A 27,253-nucleotide genomic window follows, 5' to 3' on the forward strand; every position below is an offset into this window, starting at 1 on the left:
GTCTTGTGTATCAGTTCGCTCCAGACTGAACCACAACACCACATTCTGCTCTGAAGATAAAGGTAATTATGCTGTTGAATCAACCATTTGTTTTTATTTAAAGGTAATTATGCTGTTAAAAACTTTATTTAACCCATGTAGACCTGAGGACGATTCTACAAATCCATCTAGATCCTGACAGTTTTCTGAAAAACCTCATGTTTCTATGTCAGTGGTTCTCAAACATTTTCATGTCAAGGAGTCCTTCTGAAAACATGTTGTTCCAGGGACCTCACCAGAAGCAAAGATATGAGTTAAAAACTTTGGCTCTGAAAGAATATATATTCAAAGGTTTGCGGCACATTTTCACGATTTTTCAAAAAATTGCAGACCTACAAGCTCGTAGCGCGGCACTCGGTGCCGCGCTACGAGCTTGTAGATCTGCTATTTTTCAACAGCTAAAGTATAACATAATGCTTAAAACACCAAAAGTGGTTCCCACCCAGAATGGGTTAAAGGTAATTATGCTGTTGAATCAACCATTTGTTTTTATTGTTCATTCGTTTGATAATTTTTGCATCGAATTTGCCAGTTCCGTTTTTTTGCACTTTAGTTGTGTTTGAGTTTTCATTGGTTTTATTTTTGAACGGGGTGGGATTTAAAACATTCTGAAAAGTAGTGAATAGTAAAAGTAGTGAAGAGTAAAAGAAGAAAAAAAGAAAGAAAAGTAAAGTAGTGAGAAGTACTGTAGCTGATCTACAAGCTCACACGCTTGTAGATCTAATTGAGAACCAATTGTCTGCAGTTCTGCGTTTTGGGGTCAGAGGTCACTTTAATAATAGTACGGACAGCATTCCAGAAGAAAGGGGGGGAGAGGAGCCGGAATAGTGTGCGTGTGTGTGTGTGTGTGTGTGTGTGTGTGTGTGTGTGTGTGTGTGTGCGTGCGTGCGTGCGTGCGTGCGTGCGTGCGTGCGTGCGTGTCTTTTTCAAAATTTTAAACGTTATTATAATAATCTAATCTAATCTAATCTAATCTAATCTAATCTAATCTAATCTAATCTAATCTAATCTAATCTAATAATATCAAAGTAAGTATTATTAGTTTTCAGACGTTTCCGGGGGTCACCAGGGGGTTTCCGGGGGTCACCAGGGGGTTTCCGGGGGTCACCAGGGGGTTTCCGGGGGTCACCAGGGGGTTTCCGGGGGTCACCAGGGGGTCTCCGGGGGTCACCAGGGGGTCACCAGGGGGTCTCCGGGGGTCACCAGCCAAAAACGTTGAGAACCCCCTGGTTTTCACCATGGGTTCCCAAAGTGGGGTCCGGGGACCCCTAGGGGTAAGCTACTTGAGGGAGTTCCAGGGGGTCCCTAGCTAAATTAGAGATAGTTAGGTACCAAATGGACCCTTATGGGTCTGTAACTCTGAGAGTGTACAAATGGAACCAAATGGACCCTTATGGGTCTGTAACTCTGAGAGTGTAACACATGGAACCAAATGGACCCTTACGGGTCTGTAACTCTGAGAGTGTACAAATGGAACCAAATGGACCCTTATGGGTCTGTGACTCTGAGAGTGTACAAATGGAACCAAATGGACCCTTATGGGTCTGTAACTCTGAGAGTGTAACACATGGAACCAAATGGACCCTAATGGGTCTGTAACTCTGAGAGTGTACAAATGGAACCAAATGGACCCTTATGGGTCTGTAACTCTGAGAGTGTACAAATGGAACCAAATGGACCCTTATGGGTCTGTAACTCTGAGAGTGTAACACATGGAACCAAATGGACCCTAATGGGTCTGTAACTCTGAGAGTGTACAAATGGAACCAAATGGACCCCTATGGGTCTGTAACTCTGAGAGTGTACAAATGGAACCAAATGGACCCTTATGGGTCTGTAACTCTGAGAGTGTAACACATGGAACCAAATGGACCCTAATGGGTCTGTAACTCTGAGAGTGTACAAATGGAACCAAATGGACCCCTATGGGTCTGTAACTCTGAGAGTGTACAAATGGAACCAAATGGACCCTTATGGGTCTGTGACTCTGAGAGTGTACAAATGGAACCAAATGGACCCTTATGGGTCTGTAACTCAGAGAGTGTACAAATGGAACCAAATGGACCCTTATGGGTCTGTGACTCTGAGAGTGTACAAATGGAACCAAATGGACCCTTATGGGTCTGTGACTCTGAGAGTGTACAAATGGAACCAAATGGACCCCTATGGGTCTGTAACTCTGAGAGTGTACACATGGAACCAAATGGACCCTTATGGGTCTGTAACTCTGAGAGTGTAACACATGGAACCAAATGGACCCTAATGGGTCTGTAACTCTGAGAGTGTACAAATGGAACCAAATGGACCCCTATGGGTCTGTAACTCTGAGAGTGTACAAATGGAACCAAATGGACCCTTATGGGTCTGTGACTCTGAGAGTGTACAAATGGAACCAAATGGACCCTTATGGGTCTGTGACTCTGAGAGTGTACAAATGGAACCAAATGGACCCTTATGGGTCTGTGACTCTGAGAGTGTACAAATGGAACCAAATGGACCCTTATGGGTCTGTGACTCTGAGAGTGTACAAATGGAACCAAATGGACCCCTATGGGTCTGTAACTCTGAGAGTGTACACATGGAACCAAATGGACCCTTATGGGTCTGTGACTCTGAGAGTGTAACACATGGAACCAAATGGACCCTTATGGGTCTGTAACTCTGAGAGTGTAACACATGGAACCAAATGGACCCATATGGGTCTGTAACTCAGAGAGTGTACACATGGAACCAAATGGACCCTTATGGGTCTGTGACTCTGAGAGTGTAACACATGGAACCAAATGGACCCTTATGGGTCTGTAACTCTGAGAGTGTAACACATGGAACCAAATGGACCCTTATGGGTCTGTAACTCTGAGAGTGTACAAATGGAACCAAATGGACCCTTACGGGTCTGTAACTCTGAGAGTGTACAAATGGAACCAAATGGACCCTTATGGGTCTGTGACTCTGAGAGTGTACAAATGGAACCAAATGGACCCTTATGGGTCTGTGACTCTGAGAGTGTACAATTTACAATTTACAATTTACAATTTACAATTTAGGCATTTAGCAGACGCTCTTAATCCAGAGCGACTTACATTAAGCAAAAACAAAAAGCATGGCATACATCACATGTATAAAAAGTAGTTATCATGAATCATGCGTAAACTAAGAACGTAACAGTGGAGTATCTATGTAAACTATACATACTATACTATATAATATATTATACATGTGTACTATAAAGTGCTATGACTACATAAAGTGCAATTCTAGAGCTGTCTACGTAACAAGCTATAAGTCTGTTTAAAATACTATCTAAGTCTACATAATGTGCTATCTAAGGGGCTAGGCTAGGGCAAGTGCTACGTGCCATGGTGGAGTCTGAAGAGGTGGGTTTTCAGACTACGGCGGAAGATTGGGAGTGAGGCTGCAGTTCTGACTGCAATGGGAAGTGCATTCCATAGTTTTGGAGCCAGAAGGGAGAAGAGTTTGGGACGTGTGGAGCGTTGTCCCGGCGTTTTTAGTGAAGGTACCTCCAGCTTCCCTGCGTTGGCTGATCTGAGTGAGCGGGAGGGTTTGTAGGGTACGATCATACTTGTGAGATATGGGGGGGCCATGCCTTTGGTTGCTTTGAATGCCAGCATCAGAGTTTTGTATTCTGTGCGGGCAGCGACCGGGAGCCAATGGAGCGAGCGGAGAAGGGGGGAGACGTGTGAGAATTTTGGCTGGTTGAAGACCAAGCGTGCTGCGGCATTTTGGATCAGTTGGAGGGGCTTAAGTGCACATGCCGGCAGGCCAGTAAGGAGGGAGTTGCAATAGTCAAGTTTTGACAAGACTGTTGTCTGGATTAGGAGCTGGGCTGACTCCTGGGTGAGGAACGGTCTAATTCGTCGTATGTTGTAGAGTGTAAACCTACAGGATCTAGTGACAGCTGTGATGTGTGTTTTGAACGAGAGCTGACTGTCCAGGACAACACCAAGGTTCCTGGCTGTCGGGACAGACTTTACCAGGGCGTTGTCTACGGAGATAGTTAGCTCCCGCATAGGGCAGGACTTAGCTGGGAAGAACAGAAGCTCAGTCTTGTCTGGGTTCAGCTTGAGGTGGTTGGAAGACATCCACTGTGAGATGTCAGCCAGGCATGCAGTGATGCGCTCTTCTACCTGGGTGGCAGAGGGGGGGAAGGATAGAAACAGTTGTGTGTCATCGGCATAGCAGTGATAGGATATATTGTGAGCAGAGATGATGGTGCCAAGGGATTTAGTGTACAGTGAGAAGAGGAGGGGACCAAGTACAGATCCCTGTGGGACCCCAGTTTGGAGGGTGCGGGGGGGTGATAGCAAACCTTTCCAAGAAACCTGGTAAGTCCGGTCAGAGAGGTAGGAGGAGAACCACTTCAGCGCCGTCCCGCCTATGCCTAGATCAGCTAGGGTGCCTAGGAGCAGCTGGTGGTTCACTGTGTCAAATGCCGCCGATAGGTCTAGGAGAATCAGGACTGCAGAGTGGGAAGCAGCCTGGGCAGCATGTAGTGCTTCTGTGACTGCGAGGAGTGCAGTTTCCGTGGAGTGTGCCTTCTTGAATCCTGACTGGTTGGGATCTAGCAGGTTGTTCTCTGAGAGATGGAGAGAAAGCTGGTTAGAGACAACACGTTCAAGGGTTTTGGAAAGAAAGGAAAGGAGTGATACCGGTCTGTAGTTCTTGACATCTGAGGGGTCAAGAGTTGGTTTTTTGAGGAGTGGTGATACCCTGGCTGACTTGAAGGCAGATGGGACGCAGCCTGAGGTTACTGAGGTGTTGATAATGGAAGTGATGAAGGGGAGCAAGTCAGGTGCGATGGTCTGGAAGATTGGAGACGGGGCGGGGTCGAGAGGACAGGTGGTAGGTCTAGTGGATGTGACTAGTTTCAGGACCTCATCTGGGGATAGAGGAGAGAAGGAGGACATGCATGGTATGTTATGGTTAGCATTGGTTGAGTCGAGTGCTTCTTTATGGGGGAGGGGGGTAAAGGAGCTACTGATATCATCAACCTTCTTTTCGAAGTAGTTGGCAAAGGCCTCCGCGGTGAGGGATGAGGGTTGAGTGGGGGGAGGGGGTTTAAGGAGGGAGGAGAAAGTGGAGAAGAGTTTCCTTGGGTTAGAAGTGCAGGATTGGATTTTGGTGTGGTAGAAGGAGGTTTTAGCGGTGGTTAGTGAGAGGGAGAAGGCAGAGAGGAGTGAATGAAAGTGGGAGAGATCATCTGGTAGCTTTGTCTTGTGCCACTTCCTTTCAGCTGCCCTGAGAGGTGTTCGTTCAGATCTGAGGGTTTCAGATAACCAGGGGGCCGGTGGGGATGAGCGAGCTGGCCTGGTCGAGAGAACAAATGGAACCAAATGGACCCCTATGGGTCTGTAACTCTGAGAGTGTACACATGGAACCAAATGGACCCTTATGGGTCTGTGACTCTGAGAGTGTAACACATGGAACCAAATGGACCCTTATGGGTCTGTAACTCTGAGAGTGTAACACATGGAACCAAATGGACCCTTACGGGTCTGTAACTCTGAGAGTGTACAAATGGAACCAAATGGACCCTTATGGGTCTGTGACTCTGAGAGTGTACAAATGGAACCAAATGGACCCTTATGGGTCTGTGACTCTGAGAGTGTACAAATGGAACCAAATGGACCCTTATGGGTCTGTGACTCTGAGAGTGTACAAATGGAACCAAATGGACCCTTAAGGGTCTGTAACTCTGAGAGTGTACAAATGGAACCAAATGGACCCTTAAGGGTCTGTAACTCTGAGAGTGTACAAATGGAACCAAATGGACCCTTATGGGTCTGTAACTCTGAGAGTGTACAAATGGAACCATTTGGTTCCATTTGTACACTCTCAGAGTTAAATTAACATTCGGGGTCCGAGGGCTAATGCATGTCAAAATGGGGGTTCATTTCAGAATCACTGCTAGAACCGTAAAAATCCTCTCTTATCGGGGCGATATACTGGCATATCTTTTCAAATGGGGGTCCGCGGGCTACTAAATGTCCATGTGGGGGTCCTTGACGTGTATGAAAAGGTTTGGGATCCACTGGTTTACTCGTAAACTGTGATGTGACAATAAAGATCGTCCTGATTGCACAATGAAGCGTCTGCTTGTCCTGTTCAGGATCCACGCAGAAGATGCTGATCCTATTGGTCCTGAGCGCGGTGTTCTGCCTGGCAACAGGACAGACACAGTACAACCAGCTGTCACCTGACCTGAAGAGCTACGTGGACATGGCTCTGGTTAGAGCCAACCAAGAGCTGGAGTCAAATGGACATCTGAACTTCAACAAGATCGGTCATTCTGCAGTGGTGAGTCTATACAGGGACTCATTCTGCAGTGGTGAGTCTATACAGGGAGTCATTCTGCAGTGGTGAGTCAATACAGGGACTCATTCTGCAGTGGTGAGTCAATACAGGGACTCATTCTGCAGTGGTGAGTCAATACAGGGAGTCATTCTGCAGTGGTGAGTCAATACAGGGACTCATTCTGCAGTGGTGAGTCTATACAGGGAGTCATTCTGCAGTGGTGAGTCTATACAGGGACTCATTCTGCAGTGGTGAGTCTATACAGGGAGTCATTCTGCAGTGGTGAGTCTATACAGGGACTCATTCTGCAGTGGTGAGTCAATACAGGGAGTCATTCTGCAGTGGTGAGTCTATACAGGGACTCATTCTGCAGTGGTGAGTCTATACAGGGAGTCATTCTGCAGTGGTGAGTCAATACAGGGAGTCATTCTGCAGTGGTGAGTCTATACAGGGACTCATTCTGCAGTGGTGAGTCTATACAGGGAGTCATTCTGCAGTGGTGAGTCTATACAGGGAGTCATTCTGCAGTGGTGAGTCTATACAGGGACTCATTCTGCAGTGGTGAGTCAATACAGGGAGTCATTCTGCAGTGGTGAGTCTATACAGGGACTCATTCTGCAGTGGTGAGTCTATACAGGGAGTCATTCTGCAGTGGTGAGTCTATACAGGGAGTCATTCTGCAGTGGTGAGTCTATACAGGGAGTCATTCTGCAGTGGTGAGTCTATACAGGGAGTCATTCTGCAGTGGTGAGTCTATACAGGGAGTCATTCTGCAGTGGTGAGTCAATACAGGGAGTCATTCTGCAGTGGTGAGTCAATACAGGGAGTCATTCTGCAGTGGTGAGTCTATACAGGGAGTCATTCTGCAGTGGTGAGTCTATACAGGGACTCATTCTGCAGTGGTGAGTCAATACAGGGAGTCATTCTGCAGTGGTGAGTCAATACAGGGACTCATTCTGCAGTGGTGAGTCAATACAGGGACTCATTCTGCAGTGGTGAGTCTATACAGGGACTCATTCTGCAGTGGTGAGTCAATACAGGGACTCATTCTGCAGTGGTGAGTCAATACAGGGACTCATTCTGCAGTGGTGAGTCAATACAGGGACTCATTCTGCAGTGGTGAGTCAATACAGGGAGTCATTCTGCAGTGGTGAGTCTATACAGGGAGTCATTCTGCAGTGGTGAGTCTATACAGGGACTCATTCTGCAGTGGTGAGTCAATACAGGGACTCATTCTGCAGTGGTGAGTCAATACAGGGACTCATTCTGCAGTGGTGAGTCAATACAGGGAGTCATTCTGCAGTGGTGAGTCTATACAGGGAGTCATTCTGCAGTGGTGAGTCTATACAGGGAGTCATTCTGCAGTGGTGAGTCTATACAGGGAGTCATTCTGCAGTGGTGAGTCTATACAGGGACTCATTCTGCAGTGGTGAGTCAATACAGGGAGTCATTCTGCAGTGGTGAGTCTATACAGGGACTCATTCTGCAGTGGTGAGTCTATACAGGGAGTCATTCTGCAGTGGTGAGTCAATACAGGGAGTCATTCTGCAGTGGTGAGTCAATACAGGGACTCATTCTGCAGTGGTGAGTCAATACAGGGACTCATTCTGCAGTGGTGAGTCTATACAGGGACTCATTCTGCAGTGGTGAGTCTATACAGGGACTCATTCTGCAGTGGTGAGTCAATACAGGGACTCATTCTGCAGTGGTGAGTCTATACAGGGAGTCATTCTGCAGTGGTGAGTCTATACAGGGAGTCATTCTGCAGTGGTGAGTCTATACAGGGACTCATTCTGCAGTGGTGAGTCAATACAGGGAGTCATTCTGCAGTGGTGAGTCTATACAGGGAGTCATTCTGCAGTGGTGAGTCAATACAGGGAGTCATTCTGCAGTGGTGAGTCAATACAGGGAGTCATTCTGCAGTGGTGAGTCAATACAGGGAGTCATTCTGCAGTGGTGAGTCAATACAGGGACTCATTCTGCAGTGGTGAGTCAATACAGGGACTCATTCTGCAGTGGTGAGTCTATACAGGGAGTCATTCTGCAGTGGTGAGTCTATACAGGGACTCATTCTGCAGTGGTGAGTCAATACAGGGACTCATTCTGCAGTGGTGAGTCTATACAGGGAGTCATTCTGCAGTGGTGAGTCTATACAGGGACTCATTCTGCAGTGGTGAGTCAATACAGGGACTCATTCTGCAGTGGTGAGTCAATACAGGGACTCATTCTGCAGTGGTGAGTCTATACAGGGACTCATTCTGCAGTGGTGAGTCTATACAGGGACTCATTCTGCAGTCGTGAGTGTCTCAATACAGGGAAGACTGCCGGAAGTACAATTATGGCTCGAGCGAGCGGAAGTTTAGCCTAGCCTAGCCCCGGACCTCACATTTGAGGTCCGGGGCTGACGCACGTGACGTCATGAACGTCCGTCCACCTCCATGAAAGTGTTGCAGTTCCACTTTACGCCAGTAGGTAGTGGCAGCTTCAACATTGGATAGCCTTACTGGGGGCGTGGTCAATACAGGGACTCAATCTGAGGGGAATGGGTTAAAGTGTGCATCTGTATACTGACCTGACGAAGATCTATTAAGATTGAATAAAGTAATCCTTTACCAAAAGAATGCAGGTGTGCGGGCCCTATATACCTCCTTCCTTGATTGCCTTATTGGCCCTGCACCCACTGTGGAGGTGCGTGTAAATAGGTACGCAATGTCAATACAGGCCCATATTACTGTTGATTTAGTCGACTATACCTTTTTTCACTGACGAAAACTAAATAAAAAACTAAGCTATCATGAATGTAACTATGACTAAATATACTGACACTTTCGTCAACAAATAAAAACTAGTGGAGAAGAGATCCAGTAGAACTGTGTGGTTGTGTGGAGAAGAGATCCAGTAGAACTGTGTGGTTGTGTGGAGAAGAGATCCAGTAGAACTGTGTGGTTGTGTGGAGAAGAGATCCAGTAGAACTGTGTGGTTGTGTGGAGAAGAGATCCAGTAGAACTGTGTGGTTGTGTGCAGCAGGACTGCAATTTGAAAACTTGACATTATGCACAATGAGTATACTTTCTACTTTTGGTAGCCTACTTTTAGTACAGGATATCTATGGAAAGTACAGGATCAACCTCAAAGTAAATGCAAAGTGTTGAAAATGGCCTGTACAGTATGGCCACCATTGACATCCTATATAAGGCACATTTGTTCTACATTTCATTATGCTTTAAGTAGTGACATGTCAAACTAGGGGGTTTTCATGATGCTGAATCCATTCCAAGATTCGTTTTGCACACAAACACTCATTGGGCTAAATGTGGCCACTTCATCACACCATCACATTTGTCATGACGTCTATGGCCGTTTCCAGCCCAAGGAGGTTTTTTGTTGTGCAAAACGAATGCTTGGAATGGATTCAGAATCATGGAAACCCCCTAGTTTGATATGTCACATGCTACTTGAAGCAAAGGGAAATCTAGAAAGTATTTTCCTTATATAGGATGGTCTATGGTGGCCATACTGTCAGTGGCGTGCACAGATAGACACTAGGGGGTGCTAGAGCACCCCCTGCCCTTTTGGCAATGTGCCCTTTTAAAAAAACTTTTTTTTGGATTTTTCAAAAATAGCAGACCTACAAGTTCATAGCGCGCCACTCGGTGGCGCGCTATGAGCTTGTAGATCTGCTATTTTTCAATAGCTAAAGCATAACATAATGCTAACACCAAAAGGGGTTCCCGCCCAAAATGGATTAAGGCAACCGGCCGGTTCCACGCGCTGCACAAGGTGCCCTTTTTTAACTTGAGCACCTGCCCCTCTAAATGTCTGTGCACGCCACTGCAATTCTGTTATTCAGGATATATTGAAGATACAAAATCAGCTGAGTTTGCAATGCTTTTTTGCAATTAGTTTGAGGTCAAATTACATTATTACTGGACTATTAGGTTTTGAATTCCAGACTTTTACTTGTAACAGAGTAGTTCTACATTGCAGTATTGATACTTTTACTTAAGTGAAAAATAATATAAATAAATATAGCTGCAAGCAGCGATAAGGCAGGACCAAGCAAGAAGACAATACACAATAAGAACAATATGCACAAATAAGACTGACGAGCTGAGTTGTCAGTACAGGGATTTGAACCAACAATCTTGTGGTCCGAAGGCGAGAGCTCAACCAACTGAGCTATTAGTCAAGGGATATTATAAAACTTGGGATTCAATTTCTTACCAAGAATTTATTCACCAATGTGTGTAAAGGTGTCTACTAACATATCCCACATTGGTTTATATTCAACCACCCTAGGGGAATTTTTGACAGCTGCTGAAAGTTGGGGTACCATCAACAGCCAATATAAGGCAAAATGTTCTAAATTTCATTATGCTTTAAGTAGCATGTGACGTGTCAAACTAGGGGGTTTTCATCATTCTGAATCCATTCCAAGCATTAGTTTTGCACGAAAAACACTCCTCAGGCTAGAAATGTCCTAAATATTATATTTCAGGGACCCCCCTGGAGGTCCCGACCCTCAGTGTGAGAACCAGTGCTCTGGAAGAAATCATGCAGGGCAGGAGACAAGGCCCCTTTCCTACATCTGGTACCCTTCCCCCATTTGCGCACGCACGCATTTGCGCACGCACATGCACACACACACATGCACGCACGCACACAAAGTGCAAGTCATGATTTTGTGTAAATTGCTGTACAAATCAACCATTGAGTTGAACTGAACTGAACTGAATTGGGTCATGTTGTTGAACTGAATTGGGTCATGTTGTTGAACTGAATTGGGTCATGTTGTTGAACTGAATTGGGTCATGTTGTTGAACTGAATTGGGTCATGTTGTTGAACTGAATTGGGTCATGTGTTGTTGAACTGAATTGGGTCATGTGTTGTTGAACTGAATTGGGTCATGTTGTTGAACTGAATTGGGTCATGTTGTTGAACTGAATTGGGTCATGTGTTGTTGAACTGAATTGGGTCATGTGTTGTTGAACTGAATTGGGTCATGTTGTTGAACTGAATTGGGTCATGTGTTGTTGAACTGAATTGGGTCATGTGTTGTTGAACTGAATTGGGTCATGTGTTGTTGAACTGAATTGAGTCATGTGTTGTTGAACTGAATTGGGTCATGTTGTTGAACTGAATTGAGTCATGTGTTGTTTAACTGAATTGGGTCATGTTGTTGAACTGAATTGGGTCATGTGTTGTTGAACTGAATTGGGTCATGTTGTTGAACTGAATTGAGTCATGTGTTGTTGAACTGAATTGGGTCATGTTGTTGAACTGAATTGGGTCATGTTGTTGAACTGAATTGGGTCATGTTGTTGAACTGAATTGGGTCATGTTGTTGAACTGAATTGGGTCATGTGTTGTTGAACTGAATTGAGTCATGTGTTGTTGAACTGAATTGGGTCATGTTGTTGAACTGAATTGGGTCATGTTGTTGAACTGAATTGGGTCATGTTGTTGAACTGAATTGGGTCATGTGTTGTTGAACTGAATTGGGTCATGTTGTTGAACTGAATTGGGTCATGTGTTGTTGAACTGAATTGGGTCATGTGTTGTTGAACTGAATTGGGTCATGTCTTGTCTCACAGATCGGACGCTGGGTGAAAGTTGACGTACATTTAAAGAACACAGTGTGCAGAAAAGAGGCGGAGCACAAACATCGCCCTGACTGTGTGTTCAAACGGGTTGGTAAAATACTTTACATTCATCATGCAACTAAATATTGTGTACTGTCTACAGTTCAAAGTTCATACTTCATGTATGTTGTGTACTGTCTACAGTCCATAGTTCATACTTCATGTATGTTGTGTACTGTCTACAGTTCATAGTTCATACTTCATGTATGTTGTGTACTGTCTACAGTTCATAGTTCATACTTCATGTATGTTGTGTACTGTCTACAGTCCATAGTTCATACTTCATGTATGTTGTGTACTGTCTACAGTCCATAGTTCATACTTCATGTATGTTGTGTACTGTCTACAGTTCATAGTTCATACTTCATGTATGTTGTGTACTGTCTACAGTTCATAGTTCATACTTCATGTATGTTGTGTACTGTCTACAGTCCATAGTTCATACTTCATGTATGTTGTGTACTGTCTACAGTCCATAGTTCATACTTCATGTATGTTGTGTACTGTCTACAGTTCATAGTTCATACTTCATGTATGTTGTGTACTGTCTACAGTCCATAGTTCATACTTCATGTATGTTGTGTACTGTCTACAGTTCATAGTTCATACTTCATGTATGTTGTGTACTGTCTACAGTTCAAAGTTCATACTTCATGTACGTATGTTGTGTACTGTCTACAGTTCATAGTTCATACTTCATGTACGTATGTTGTGTACTGTCTACAGTTCATAGTTCATACTTCATGTACGTATGTTGTGTACTGTCTACAGTTCACAGTTCATACTTCATGTATGTTGTGTACTGTCTACAGTCCATAGTTCATACTTCATGTATGTTGTGTACTGTCTACAGTCCATAGTTCATACTTCATGTACGTATGTTGTGTACTGTCTACAGTTCATAGTTCATACTTCATGTATGTTGTGTACTGTCTACAGTCCATAGTTCATACTTCATGTACGTATGTTGTGTACTGTCTACAGTTCATAGTTCATACTTCATGTATGTTGTGTACTGTCTACAGTTCATAGTTCATACTTCATGTATGTTGTGTACTGTCTACAGTCCATAGTTCATACTTCATGTATGTTGTGTACTGTCTACAGTCCATAGTTCATACTTCATGTATGTTGTGTACTGTCTACAGTCCATAGTTCATACTTCATGTATGTTGTGTACTGTCTACAGTCCATAGTTCATACTTCATGTATGTTGTGTACTGTCTACAGTCCATAGTTCATACTTCATGTATGTTGTGTACTGTCTACAGTCCATAGTTCATACTTCATGTATGTTGTGTACTGTCTACAGTCCATAGTTCATACTTCATGTATGTTGTGTACTGTCTACAGTCCATAGTTCATACTTCATGTACGTATGTTGTGTACGGTCTACAGTTCATAGTTCATACTTCATGTATGTTGTGTACTGTCTACAGTTCATAGTTCATACTTCATGTATGTTGTGTACTGTCTACAGTTCATAGTTCATACTTTATGTATGTTGTGTACTGTCTACAGTTCATAGTTCATACTTCATGTATGTTGTGTACTGTCTACAGTCCATAGTTCATACTTCATGTATGTTGTGTACTGTCTACAGTCCATAGTTCATACTTCATGTATGTTGTGTACTGTCTACAGTACATAGTTCATACTTCATGTACGTATGTTGTGTACTGTCTACAGTTCATAGTTCATACTTCATGTATGTTGTGTACTGTCTACAGTTCATAGTTCATACTTCATGTATGTTGTGTACTGTCTACAGTCCATAGTTCATACTTCATGTATGTTGTGTACTGTCTACAGTCCATAGTTCATACTTCATGTATGTTGTGTACTGTCTACAGTCCATAGTTCATACTTCATGTACGTATGTTGTGTACTGTCTACAGTTCATAGTTCATACTTCATGTATGTTGTGTACTGTCTACAGTTCATAGTTCATACTTCATGTATGTTGTGTACTGTCTACAGTCCATAGTCCATACTTCATGTACGTATGTTGTGTACTGTCTACAGTCCATAGTTCATACTTCATGTACGTATGTTGTGTACTGTCTACAGTTCATAGTTCATACTTCATGTATGTTGTGTACTGTCTACAGTTCATAGTTCATACTTCATGTATGTTGTGTACTGTCTACAGTCCATAGTTCATACTTCATGTATGTTGTGTACTGTCTACAGTCCATAGTTCATACTTCATGTATGTTGTGTACTGTCTACAGTCCATAGTTCATACTTCATGTACGTATGTTGTGTACTGTCTACAGTCCAAAGTTCATACTTCATGTACGTATGTTGTGTACTGTCTACAGTTCATAGTTCATACTTCATGTATGTTGTGTACTGTCTACAGTCCATAGTTCATACTTCATGTACGTATGTTGTGTACTGTCTACAGTTCATAGTTCATACTTCATGTATGTTGTGTACTGTCTACAGTTCATAGTTCATACTTCATGTATGTTGTGTACTGTCTACAGTCCATAGTTCATACTTCATGTATGTTGTGTACTGTCTACAGTCCATAGTTCATACTTCATGTACGTATGTTGTGTACTGTCTACAGTCCAAAGTTCATACTTCATGTACGTATGTTGTGTACTGTCTACAGTTCATAGTTCATACTTCATGTATGTTGTGTACTGTCTACAGTTCATAGTCCATACTTCATGTATGTTGTGTACTGTCTACAGTTCATAGTTCATACTTCATGTATGTTGTGTACTGTCTACAGTCCATAGTTCATACTTCATGTATGTTGTGTACTGTCTACAGTCCATAGTTCATACTTCATGTATGTTGTGTACTGTCTACAGTCCATAGTTCATACTTCATGTATGTTGTGTACTGTCTACAGTCCATAGTTCATACTTCATGTACGTATGTTGTGTACTGTCTACAGTCCATAGTCCATACTTCATGTACGTATGTTGTGTACTGTCTACAGTCCATAGTTCATACTTCATGTACGTATGTTGTGTACTGTCTACAGTCCATAGTTCATACTTCATGTACGTATGTTGTGTACTGTCTACAGTTCATAGTTCATACTTCATGTATGTTGTGTACTGTCTACAGTCCATAGTCCATACTTCATGTACGTATGTTGTGTACTGTCTACAGTTCATAGTTCATACTTCATGTATGTTGTGTACTGTCTACAGTTCATAGTTCATACTTCATGTACGTATGTTGTGTACTGTCTACAGTCCATAGTTCATACTTCATGTATGTTGTGTACTGTCTACAGTTCATAGTTCATACTTCATGTATGTTGTGTACTGTCTACAGTTCATAGTTCATACTTAATGTACGTATGTTGTGTACTGTCTACAGTTCATAGTTCATACTTCATGTATGTTGTGTACTGTCTACAGTTCATAGTTCATACTTCATGTATGTTGTGTACTGTCTACAGTCCATAGTTCATACTTCATGTATGTTGTGTACTGTCTACAGTCCATAGTTCATACTTCATGTACGTATGTTGTGTACTGTCTACAGTCCATACTTCATGTACGTATGTTGTGTACTGTCTACAGTCCATAGTTCATACTTCATGTATGTTGTGTACTGTCTACAGTTCATAGTTCATACTTCATGTATGTTGTGTACTGTCTACAGTTCATAGTTCATACTTCATGTACGTATGTTGTGTACTGTCTACAGTTCATAGTTCATACTTCATGTATGTTGTGTACTGTCTACAGTTCATAGTTCATACTTCATGTATGTTGTGTACTGTCTACAGTCCATAGTTCATACTTCATGTATGTTGTGTACTGTCTACAGTCCATAGTTCATACTTCATGTACGTATGTTGTGTACTGTCTACAGTCCATACTTCATGTACGTATGTTGTGTACTGTCTACAGTCCATAGTTCATACTTCATGTATGTTGTGTACTGTCTACAGTTCATAGTTCATACTTCATGTATGTTGTGTACTGTCTACAGTCCATAGTTCATACTTCATGTACGTATGTTGTGTACTGTCTACAGTCCATAGTCCATACTTCATGTACGTATGTTGTGTACTGTCTACAGTCCATAGTTCGTACTTCATGTACGTATGTTGTGTACTGTCTACAGTTCATAGTTCATACTTTATGTATGTTGTGTACTGTCTACAGTTCATAGTTCATACTTCATGTATGTTGTGTACTGTCTACAGTCCATAGTTCATACTTCATGTATGTTGTGTACTGTCTACAGTCCATAGTTCATACTTCATGTATGTTGTGTACTGTCTACAGTCCATAGTTCATACTTCATGTACGTATGTTGTGTACTGTCTACAGTTCATAGTTCATACTTCATGTATGTTGTGTACTGTCTACAGTTCATAGTTCATACTTCATGTATGTTGTGTACTGTCTACAGTCCATAGTTCATACTTCATGTATGTTGTGTACTGTCTACAGTCCATAGTTCATACTTCATGTATGTTGTGTACTGTCTACAGTCCATAGTTCATACTTCATGTACGTATGTTGTGTACTGTCTACAGTTCATAGTTCATACTTCATGTATGTTGTGTACTGTCTACAGTTCATAGTTCATACTTCATGTATGTTGTGTACTGTCTACAGTCCATAGTCCATACTTCATGTACGTATGTTGTGTACTGTCTACAGTCCATAGTTCATACTTCATGTACGTATGTTGTGTACTGTCTACAGTTCATAGTTCATACTTCATGTATGTTGTGTACTGTCTACAGTTCATAGTTCATACTTCATGTATGTTGTGTACTGTCTACAGTCCATAGTTCATACTTCATGTATGTTGTGTACTGTCTACAGTCCATAGTTCATACTTCATGTATGTTGTGTACTGTCTACAGTCCATAGTTCATACTTCATGTACGTATGTTGTGTACTGTCTACAGTCCAAAGTTCATACTTCATGTACGTATGTTGTGTACTGTCTACAGTTCATAGTTCATACTTCATGTATGTTGTGTACTGTCTACAGTTCATAGTCCATACTTCATGTATGTTGTGTACTGTCTACAGTTCATAGTTCATACTTCATGTATGTTGTGTACTGTCTACAGTCCATAGTTCATACTTCATGTATGTTGTGTACTGTCTACAGTCCATAGTTCATACTTCATGTATGTTGTGTACTGTCTACAGTCCATAGTTCATACTTCATGTATGTTGTGTACTGTCTACAGTCCATAGTTCATACTTCATGTACGTATGTTGTGTACTGTCTACAGTCCATAGTCCATACTTCATGTACGTATGTTGTGTACTGTCTACAGTCCATAGTTCATACTTCATGTACGTATGTTGTGTACTGTCTACAGTCCATAGTTCATACTTCATGTACGTATGTTGTGTACTGTCTACAGTTCATAGTTCATACTTCATGTATGTTGTGTACTGTCTACAGTCCATAGTCCATACTTCATGTACGTATGTTGTGTACTGTCTACAGTTCATAGTTCATACTTCATGTATGTTGTGTACTGTCTACAGTTCATAGTTCATACTTCATGTACGTATGTTGTGTACTGTCTACAGTCCATAGTTCATACTTCATGTATGTTGTGTACTGTCTACAGTCATAGTTCATACTTCATGTATGTTGTGTACTGTCTACAGTTCATAGTTCATACTTCATGTACGTATGTTGTGTACTGTCTACAGTTCATAGTTCATACTTCATGTATGTTGTGTACTGTCTACAGTTCATAGTTCATACTTCATGTATGTTGTGTACTGTCTACAGTCCATAGTTCATACTTCATGTATGTTGTGTACTGTCTACAGTCCATAGTTCATACTTCATGTACGTATGTTGTGTACTGTCTACAGTCCATACTTCATGTACGTATGTTGTGTACTGTCTACAGTCCATAGTTCATACTTCATGTATGTTGTGTACTGTCTACAGTTCATAGTTCATACTTCATGTATGTTGTGTACTGTCTACAGTTCATAGTTCATACTTCATGTACGTATGTTGTGTACTGTCTACAGTTCATAGTTCATACTTCATGTATGTTGTGTACTGTCTACAGTTCATAGTTCATACTTCATGTATGTTGTGTACTGTCTACAGTCCATAGTTCATACTTCATGTATGTTGTGTACTGTCTACAGTCCATAGTTCATACTTCATGTACGTATGTTGTGTACTGTCTACAGTCCATACTTCATGTACGTATGTTGTGTACTGTCTACAGTCCATAGTTCATACTTCATGTATGTTGTGTACTGTCTACAGTTCATAGTTCATACTTCATGTATGTTGTGTACTGTCTACAGTCCATAGTTCATACTTCATGTATGTTGTGTACTGTCTACAGTCCATAGTTCATACTTCATGTATGTTGTGTACTGTCTACAGTCATAGTTCATACTTCATGTATGTTGTGTACTGTCTACAGTCCATAGTTCATACTTCATGTACGTATGTTGTGTACTGTCTACAGTCCATAGTCCATACTTCATGTACGTATGTTGTGTACTGTCTACAGTCCATAGTTCATACTTCATGTACGTATGTTGTGTACTGTCTACAGTCCATAGTTCATACTTCATGTAGTATGTTGTGTACTGTCTACAGTTCATAGTTCATACTTCATGTATGTTGTGTACTGTCTACAGTCCATAGTCCATACTTCATGTACGTATGTTGTGTACTGTCTACAGTTCATAGTTCATACTTCATGTATGTTGTGTACTGTCTACAGTTCATAGTTCATACTTCATGTACGTATGTTGTGTACTGTCTACAGTCCATAGTTCATACTTCATGTATGTTGTGTACTGTCTACAGTTCATAGTTCATACTTCATGTATGTTGTGTACTGTCTACAGTTCATAGTTCATACTTAATGTACGTATGTTGTGTACTGTCTACAGTTCATAGTTCATACTTCATGTATGTTGTGTACTGTCTACAGTTCTTCATAGTTCATACTTCATGTATGTTGTGTACTGTCTACAGTCCATAGTTCATACTTCATGTATGTTGTGTACTGTCTACAGTCCATAGTTCATACTTCATGTACGTATGTTGTGTACTGTCTACAGTCCATACTTCATGTACGTATGTTGTGTACTGTCTACAGTCCATAGTTCATACTTCATGTATGTTGTGTACTGTCTACAGTTCATAGTTCATACTTCATGTATGTTGTGTACTGTCTACAGTTCATAGTTCATACTTCATGTACGTATGTTGTGTACTGTCTACAGTTCATAGTTCATACTTCATGTATGTTGTGTACTGTCTACAGTTCATAGTTCATACTTCATGTATGTTGTGTACTGTCTACAGTCCATAGTTCATACTTCATGTATGTTGTGTACTGTCTACAGTCCATAGTTCATACTTCATGTACGTATGTTGTGTACTGTCTACAGTCCATACTTCATGTACGTATGTTGTGTACTGTCTACAGTCCATAGTTCATACTTCATGTATGTTGTGTACTGTCTACAGTCCATAGTTCATACTTCATGTATGTTGTGTACTGTCTACAGTTCATAGTTCATACTTCATGTATGTTGTGTACTGTCTACAGTCCATAGTTCATACTTCATGTACGTATGTTGTGTACTGTCTACAGTCCATAGTCCATACTTCATGTACGTATGTTGTGTACTGTCTACAGTCCATAGTTCGTACTTCATGTACGTATGTTGTGTACTGTCTACAGTTCATAGTTCATACTTCATGTATGTTGTGTACTGTCTACAGTTCATAGTTCATACTTCATGTATGTTGTGTACTGTCTACAGTTCATAGTTCATACTTCATGTATGTTGTGTACTGTCTACAGTTCATAGTTCATACTTCATGTACGTATGTTGTGTACTGTCTACAGTCCATAGTTAATACTTCATGTACGTATGTTGTGTACTGTCTACAGTCCATAGTTCATACTTCATGTACGTATGTTGTGTATTGTCTACAGTTCATAGTCCATACTTCATGTACGTATGTTGTGTACTGTCTACAGTTCAAAGTTCATACTTCATGTATGTTGTGTACTGTCTACAGTTCATACTTCATACTTCATGTATGTTGTGTACTGTCTACAGTTCAAAGTTCATACTTCATGTATGTTGTGTACTGTCTACAGTTCATAGTTCATACTTCATGTACGTATGTTGTGTACTGTCTACAGTCCATAGTTCATACTTCATGTATGTTGTGTACTGTCTACAGTTCATAGTTCATACTTCATGTATGTTGTGTACTGTCTACAGTCCATAGTTCATACTTCATGTATGTTGTGTACTGTCTACAGTCCATAGTTCATACTTCATGTATGTTGTGTACTGTCTACAGTCCATAGTTCATACTTCATGTATGTTGTGTACTGTCTACAGTCCATAGTTCATACTTCATGTATGTTGTGTACTGTCTACAGTTCATAGTTCATACTTCATGTATGTTGTGTACTGTCTACAGTCCATAGTTCATACTTCATGTATGTTGTGTACTGTCTACAGTTCATAGTTCATACTTCATGTATGTTGTGTACTGTCTACAGTCCATAGTTCATACTTCATGTATGTTGTGTACTGTCTACAGTTCATAGTTCATACTTCATGTATGTTGTGTACTGTCTACAGTCCATAGTTCATACTTCATGTATGTTGTGTACTGTCTACAGTCCATAGTTCATACTTCATGTACGTATGTTGTGTACTGTCTACAGTCCATAGTTCGTACTTCATGTACGTATGTTGTGTACTGTCTACAGTCCATAGTTCGTACTTCATGTACGTATGTTGTGTACTGTCTACAGTCCATAGTTCATACTTCATGTACGTATGTTGTGTACTGTCTACAGTCCATAGTTCGTACTTCATGTACGTATGTTGTGTACTGTCTACAGTCCATAGTTCGTACTTCATGTACGTATGTTGTGTACTGTCTACAGTTCATAGTTCATACTTCATGTATGTTGTGTACTGTCTACAGTCCATAGTTCATACTTCATGTATGTTGTGTACTGTCTACAGTCCATAGTTCATACTTCATGTACGTATGTTGTGTACTGTCTACAGTCCATAGTTCGTACTTCATGTACGTATGTTGTGTACTGTCTACAGTCCATAGTTCGTACTTCATGTACGTATGTTGTGTACTGTCTACAGTCCATAGTTCATACTTCATGTACGTATGTTGTGTACTGTCTACAGTCCATAGTTCGTACTTCATGTACGTATGTTGTGTACTGTCTACAGTCCATAGTTCGTACTTCATGTACGTATGTTGTGTACTGTCTACAGTCCATACTTCATGTACGTATGTTGTGTACTGTCTACAGTCCATAGTTCGTACTTCATGTACGTATGTTGTGTACTGTCTACAGTCCATAGTTCGTACTTCATGTACGTATGTTGTGTACTGTCTACAGTTCATAGTTCATACTTCATGTACGTATGTTGTGTACTGTCTACAGTCCATAGTTCATACTTCATGTATGTTGTGTACTGTCTACAGTCCATAGTTCATACTTCATGTACGTATGTTGTGTACTGTCTACAGTCCATAGTTCATACTTCATGTATGTTGTGTACTGTCTACAGTCCATAGTTCATACTTCATGTATGTTGTGTACTGTCTACAGTCCATAGTTCATACTTCATGTACGTATGTTGTGTACTGTCTACAGTTCATAGTTCATACTTCATGTATGTTGTGTACTGTCTACAGTCCATAGTTCATACTTCATGTATGTTGTGTACTGTCTACAGTTCATAGTTCATACTTCATGTATGTTGTGTACTGTCTACAGTTCATACTTCATGTACGTATGTTGTGTACTGTCTACAGTCCATAGTTCATACTTCATGTATGTTGTGTACTGTCTACAGTCCATAGTTCATACTTCATGTATGTTGTGTACTGTCTACAGTCCATAGTTCATACTTCATGTATGTTGTGTACTGTCTACAGTCCATAGTTTGTACTTCATGTATGTTGTGTACTGTCTACAGTCCATAGTTCATACTTCATGTATGTTGTGTACTGTCTACAGTCCATAGTTCATACTTCATGTACGTATGTTGTGTACTGTCTACAGTCCATAGTTCATACTTCATGTACGTATGTTGTGTACTGTCTACAGTCCATAGTTCGTACTTCATGTACGTATGTTGTGTACTGTCTACAGTCCATAGTTCGTACTTCATGTACGTATGTTGTGTACGGTCTACAGTCCATAGTTCGTACTTCATGTACGTATGTTGTGTACTGTCTACAGTCCATAGTTCATACTTCATGTACGTATGTTGTGTACTGTCTACAGTCCATAGTTCATACTTCATGTATGTTGTGTACTGTCTACAGTCCATAGTTCATACTTCATGTATGTTGTGTACTGTCTACAGTTCATAGTTCATACTTCATGTATGTTGTGTACTGTCTACAGTCCATAGTTCATACTTCATGTACGTATGTTGTGTACTGTCTACAGTCCATAGTTCATACTTCATGTACGTATGTTGTGTACTGTCTACAGTCCATAGTTCATACTTCATGTATGTTGTGTACTGTCTACAGTTCATAGTTCATACTTCATGTATGTTGTGTACTGTCTACAGTCCATAGTTCATACTTCATGTACGTATGTTGTGTACTGTCTACAGTCCATAGTTCATACTTCATGTATGTTGTGTACTGTCTACAGTCCATAGTTCATACTTCATGTATGTTGTGTACTGTCTACAGTTCATAGTTCATACTTCATGTATGTTGTGTACTGTCTACAGTTCATAGTTCATACTTCATGTATGTTGTGTACTGTCTACAGTTCATAGTTCATGTACGTATGTTGTGTACTGTCTACAGTTCATAGTTCATACTTCATCTATGTTGTGTACTGTCTACAGTCCATAGTTCATACTTCATGCATGTACTACAGTCCATAGTTTGTACTTCATGTGATGATGTTGCTTTGGTTTGTGTTATAGTCTCGTTGAAAGTCTGTAAACCGACATCCGTATACTCCATATATGAAAGAACATGTTCGTAGACATCCGTATAGTCCATATATGAAAGAACTGTAGCAGACCAGTAGCAGACCTGGAGCAGACCTGTAGCAGACCAGTAGCAGACCTGTAGCAGACCTGGAGCAGACCTGTAGCAGACCAGTAGCAGACCTGGAGCAGACCTGTAGCAGACCTGTAGCAGACCTGTAGCAGACCTGTAGCAGACCTGTAGCAGACCTTTAGCAGACCTGTAGCAGACCTAGAGCAGACCTGTAGCAGACCTGTAGCAGACCTGGAGCAGACCAGTAGCAGACCTGGAGGAGACCTGGAGGAGACCTGTAGCAGACCTGTAGCAGACCCTGTAGCAGACCTGTAGCAGACCTGTAGCAGACCTGTAGCAGACCTGTAGCAGACCTGTCCTGTAGCAGACCAGTAGCAGACCTGTAGCAGACCTGTAGCAGACCTGTAGCAGACCCTGTAGCAGACCTGTAGCAGACCTGTAGCAGACCTGTAGCAGACCTGTAGCAGACCTTTAGCAGACCTGTAGCAGACCTGGAGGAGACCTGTAGCAGACCTGCCGTTGATACAGGCAACTTTACCAGCGTTCCTCGCACCCCGTTTGCAAGGCCCTTAGCCGCATCCCGATGATCGTAAATCATTTGTGACTTTGTGTCGCAACGCTCCGGACATGTAACGGTTTCTGACGAGAGCTAAAGGGGTCTGAGCTAATGCTAACGATCACTGCTCACAACACAAGCCCCCCCCCCCCCCCCCTCTCTGATAACCTGGAAGTGGGGAAATGGGGAGTGAACACTAGCCCCCCCCCCCCTCTCTGATAACCTGGAAGTGGGGAAATGGGGAGTGAATGATGCCAAGGTTTACCTGTGCTTATGCTGCCACCTAGCGGGCATACGAATAATTAATAAGGTCCTGTCTGTCTGTCTGTCTGTCTGTCTGTCTGTCTGTCAGCTCGAGGTTCGATGTCGTGTGTGTGGGCGAGCTGGAAGACATCCAATGTTCATCGACTGTGTTCAGTGGAGGTACCTGGCCACGGTAAATATCTGTCTGTCTGTCTGTCTGTCTGTCTGTCTTACTATATTAGGCTAGTACTACTATTGCTATTACTTTTATTTTTTACTCATTTACCTCATAGCATATCTGATTGACAGCCCATACATACAACAGAAAAGTCACATCTGATTGACAGCCCATACCCAGCCCAGCCCATTTGAAGTGTCTAGTACATGTTTATGATGCTAACGATGTACTTTACGTGTCCAACACATTTTGTGTTCCAGCGTGGTGAACTTTGGGCCAACAGCTGTCCCCTGTGTGACGCATCCTGCTACAATTTGTTTGCCGGGTCATTGACAACGAAGCCCCCTCCCTCCCTACCTTCAAAATAAGATGCCTCCTCCCTCCCTACCTTCAAAATAAGATGCCTCCTCCCTCCCTACCTTCAAAATAAGATGCCTCCTCCCTCCCTACCTTCAAAAGCGCCCTGAAAACACACCTGTTCAGAACAGCCTTCCCGAGTTGACTTTGATTTCAACTTGTTACTTTTACTGTGTTATTGCTGATCCATTTCCGGTAGCCGGAGCGGACTGCCGTAGGCGTCGTTGCTTAAAGTCCCTATTAGTTAGTAGCAGTACTTATTATTTAGTAGCAGTACTTATTATTTAGTAGCAGTACTTATTATTTAGTAGCAGTACTTATTATTTAGTAGCAGTACCTGCGCGCTCTGCTTGCACACAAGTATGGCCTACTTGTGTGCAAGGCGCAACTTGGCACCTCGACAGAGTGCAATTCCAGTTACTTGCGCTAAGTTGCGCAAGCAGAGCACGCAAGTATTGTGGTCGGCTGGACAGATTAAAAGCAACCTTATTGGTTGTTGATACTGACGTAATTAAGATAGGTTTCAGGTTACACATGTATACATACATACGTTACCTTTTACCCACCAGACATTGAAACAAATCTTAATTACGTCACCATCAACAGCCAATTATAACCACGCATACCATACATACATACCACTTTACGTCACCATCAACAGCTAATTATAACCACACATACCATACATACATACCACTTTACGTCACCATCAACAGCCAATTATAACCACACATACCATACATACATACCACTTTACGTCACCATCAACAGCTAATTATAACCACGCATACCATACATACATACCACTTTACGTCACCATCAACAGCTAATTATAACCACGCATACCATACATACATACAACTTTACGTCACCATCAACAGCCAATTATAACCACGCATACCATACATACATACCACTTTACGTCACCATCAACAGCTAATTATAACCACGCATACCATACATACATACCACTTTACGTCACCATCAACAGCCAATTATAACCACGCATACCATACATACATACCACTTTACGTCACCATCAACAGCTAATTATAACCACGCATACCATACATACATACCACTTTACGTCACCATCAACAGCCAATTATAACCACGCATACCATACATACATACCACTTTACGTCACCATCAACAGCTAATTATAACCACGCATACCATACATACATACCACTTTACGTCACCATCAACAGCCAATTATAACCATGCATACCATACATACATACCACTTTACGTCACCATCAACAGCTAATTATAACCACACATACCATACATACATACCACTTTACGTCACCATCAACAGCCAATTATAACCACGCATACCATACATACATACCACTTTACGTCACCATCAACAGCTAATTATAACCACGCATACCATACATACATACCACTTTACGTCACCATCAACAGCCAATTATAACCATGCATACCATACATACATACCACTTTACGTCACCATCAACAGCTAATTATAACCATGCATACCATACATACATACCACTTTACGTCACCATCAACAGCCAATTATAACCATGCATACCATACATACATACCACTTTACGTCACCATCAACAGCCAATTATAACCACGCATACCATACATACATACCACTTTACGTCACCATCAACAGCCAATTATAACCACGCATACCATACATACATACAACTTTCGGTCCAGCCGACCACAGTACGTTCAAGTTACATACATGTATACATACAATACAACTGTTATAGCAACATTGTATTATGTCATATTTCTTGCTTGACTTTTCTAATGACATCACGCTTATCAGTCAATCATTGGAATACGCTCAGGCTCTCCTTCAGTCTCTTGAGCAGGCCTCCAACTGTGTTGGGGCTTTATCTCAACGAGACAGAAACTGAAAATGTAATTTCCAAATCCAACAATAACCACGTTATCAAAACACTTAACAACACTCCTCTGAAACAGGTTGATGAAAACAAGTAGCCTATGTGGGTTCATATATCGTCTTCAAACTAGGAAGGGAATGGCCTGGTCAGCCTGCAACGACATGCATAAGGTCTGGTCATCCCAGCTTAGTAAGAGGTTCAAAGTAAAAACTGCCACTGCTACAGAGCTGATAATGAGGTTCTATCTTCCCTTAGACTTTTGTATTGTTCTTAATTGAACTTTTAATCTGTTTTAAATCAATTGACCTCATACAGGAAAGGATTCCAAATAAGCCAGCTGGCTTCTTCCTTTCCTTGCATTGTATTTTTGTTTTTTGATATGTATTGTCTATCTTTTGTACTACATGCTAAATAAATAAACCTAAACCTAAATAAACCTAAACCTAAAACCTTCTTCTCTGGATGATCAAATGTGTGCATGAGTGTAACTTGACTCTCTTTCTGTTCTCTGTACAGAAGTAATGCTCTATGTCAGTAGCAGCTTTTACCATGGATTTTCTTAGCTAGATTTGCTATACGGGTAAAAATGAGCAATAAATCAAATCGGTACATTTTAGACAGCTGAGGACCAAGTAGAAATGTTGAAGTGTGCTTCAATGAAGTACTGCAAAAACAAACAAACACACACAGTCAATCAAGTCAATTTATTTATCATTGCTGAATCAAAACAGTTTTCTCATCACAATTCAGGTCAAGATCATACATAATTTAGCCAAAAAATCACCCATGAGCCGACAGCAAGGACACAATGCATTATGGGACGACAGCACGGACAAACTGTCCTTTACACAATGCATTATGGACACTGATGCATTATGGGAGCATTATTAACTGTTGTAATGCAACATTTTACTATTTAACTGTTTTAATGCCAATTACACATTGTACCATTTAACTGTTTTAATGCTAATTCATAATTGTACTATA

At 41.4% G+C, this 27,253-nt stretch overlaps 1 protein-coding gene across 1 annotated transcript; it reads left to right on the forward strand.

Annotated features, from left to right (window-relative positions):
* Positions 1-27,253, forward strand: LOC306921111 (uncharacterized protein). Its single transcript, XM_079498224.1, has 5 exons — positions 1-62; positions 6,170-6,357; positions 11,950-12,045; positions 23,949-24,032; positions 24,278-27,253. The coding sequence occupies exons 2-5, from the start codon at positions 6,184-6,186 to the stop codon at positions 24,383-24,385; spliced, it is 462 nt and encodes a 153-aa protein (XP_079354350.1). The 5' UTR covers positions 1-62; positions 6,170-6,183; the 3' UTR covers positions 24,386-27,253.

Source organism: Electrona antarctica, assembly GCF_951216825.1.
Source record: "Electrona antarctica genome assembly, chromosome: 4".
NCBI lineage: Eukaryota > Metazoa > Chordata > Actinopteri > Myctophiformes > Myctophidae > Electrona > Electrona antarctica.

Excerpts from the sequence above, each read along its gene's own strand:
- LOC306921111 (XM_079498224.1), top strand. The coding sequence starts at position 6,184 with ATGCTGATCCTATTGGTCCTGAGCGCGGTGTTCTGCCTGGCAACAGGA. Across the intron at positions 6,358-11,949 it reads AGATCGGTCATTCTGCAGTG|ATCGGACGCTGGGTGAAAGT; the intron begins GTGAGTCTATAC and ends CTTGTCTCACAG. Across the intron at positions 24,033-24,277 it reads AGTGGAGGTACCTGGCCACG|CGTGGTGAACTTTGGGCCAA; the intron begins GTAAATATCTGT and ends TTTGTGTTCCAG.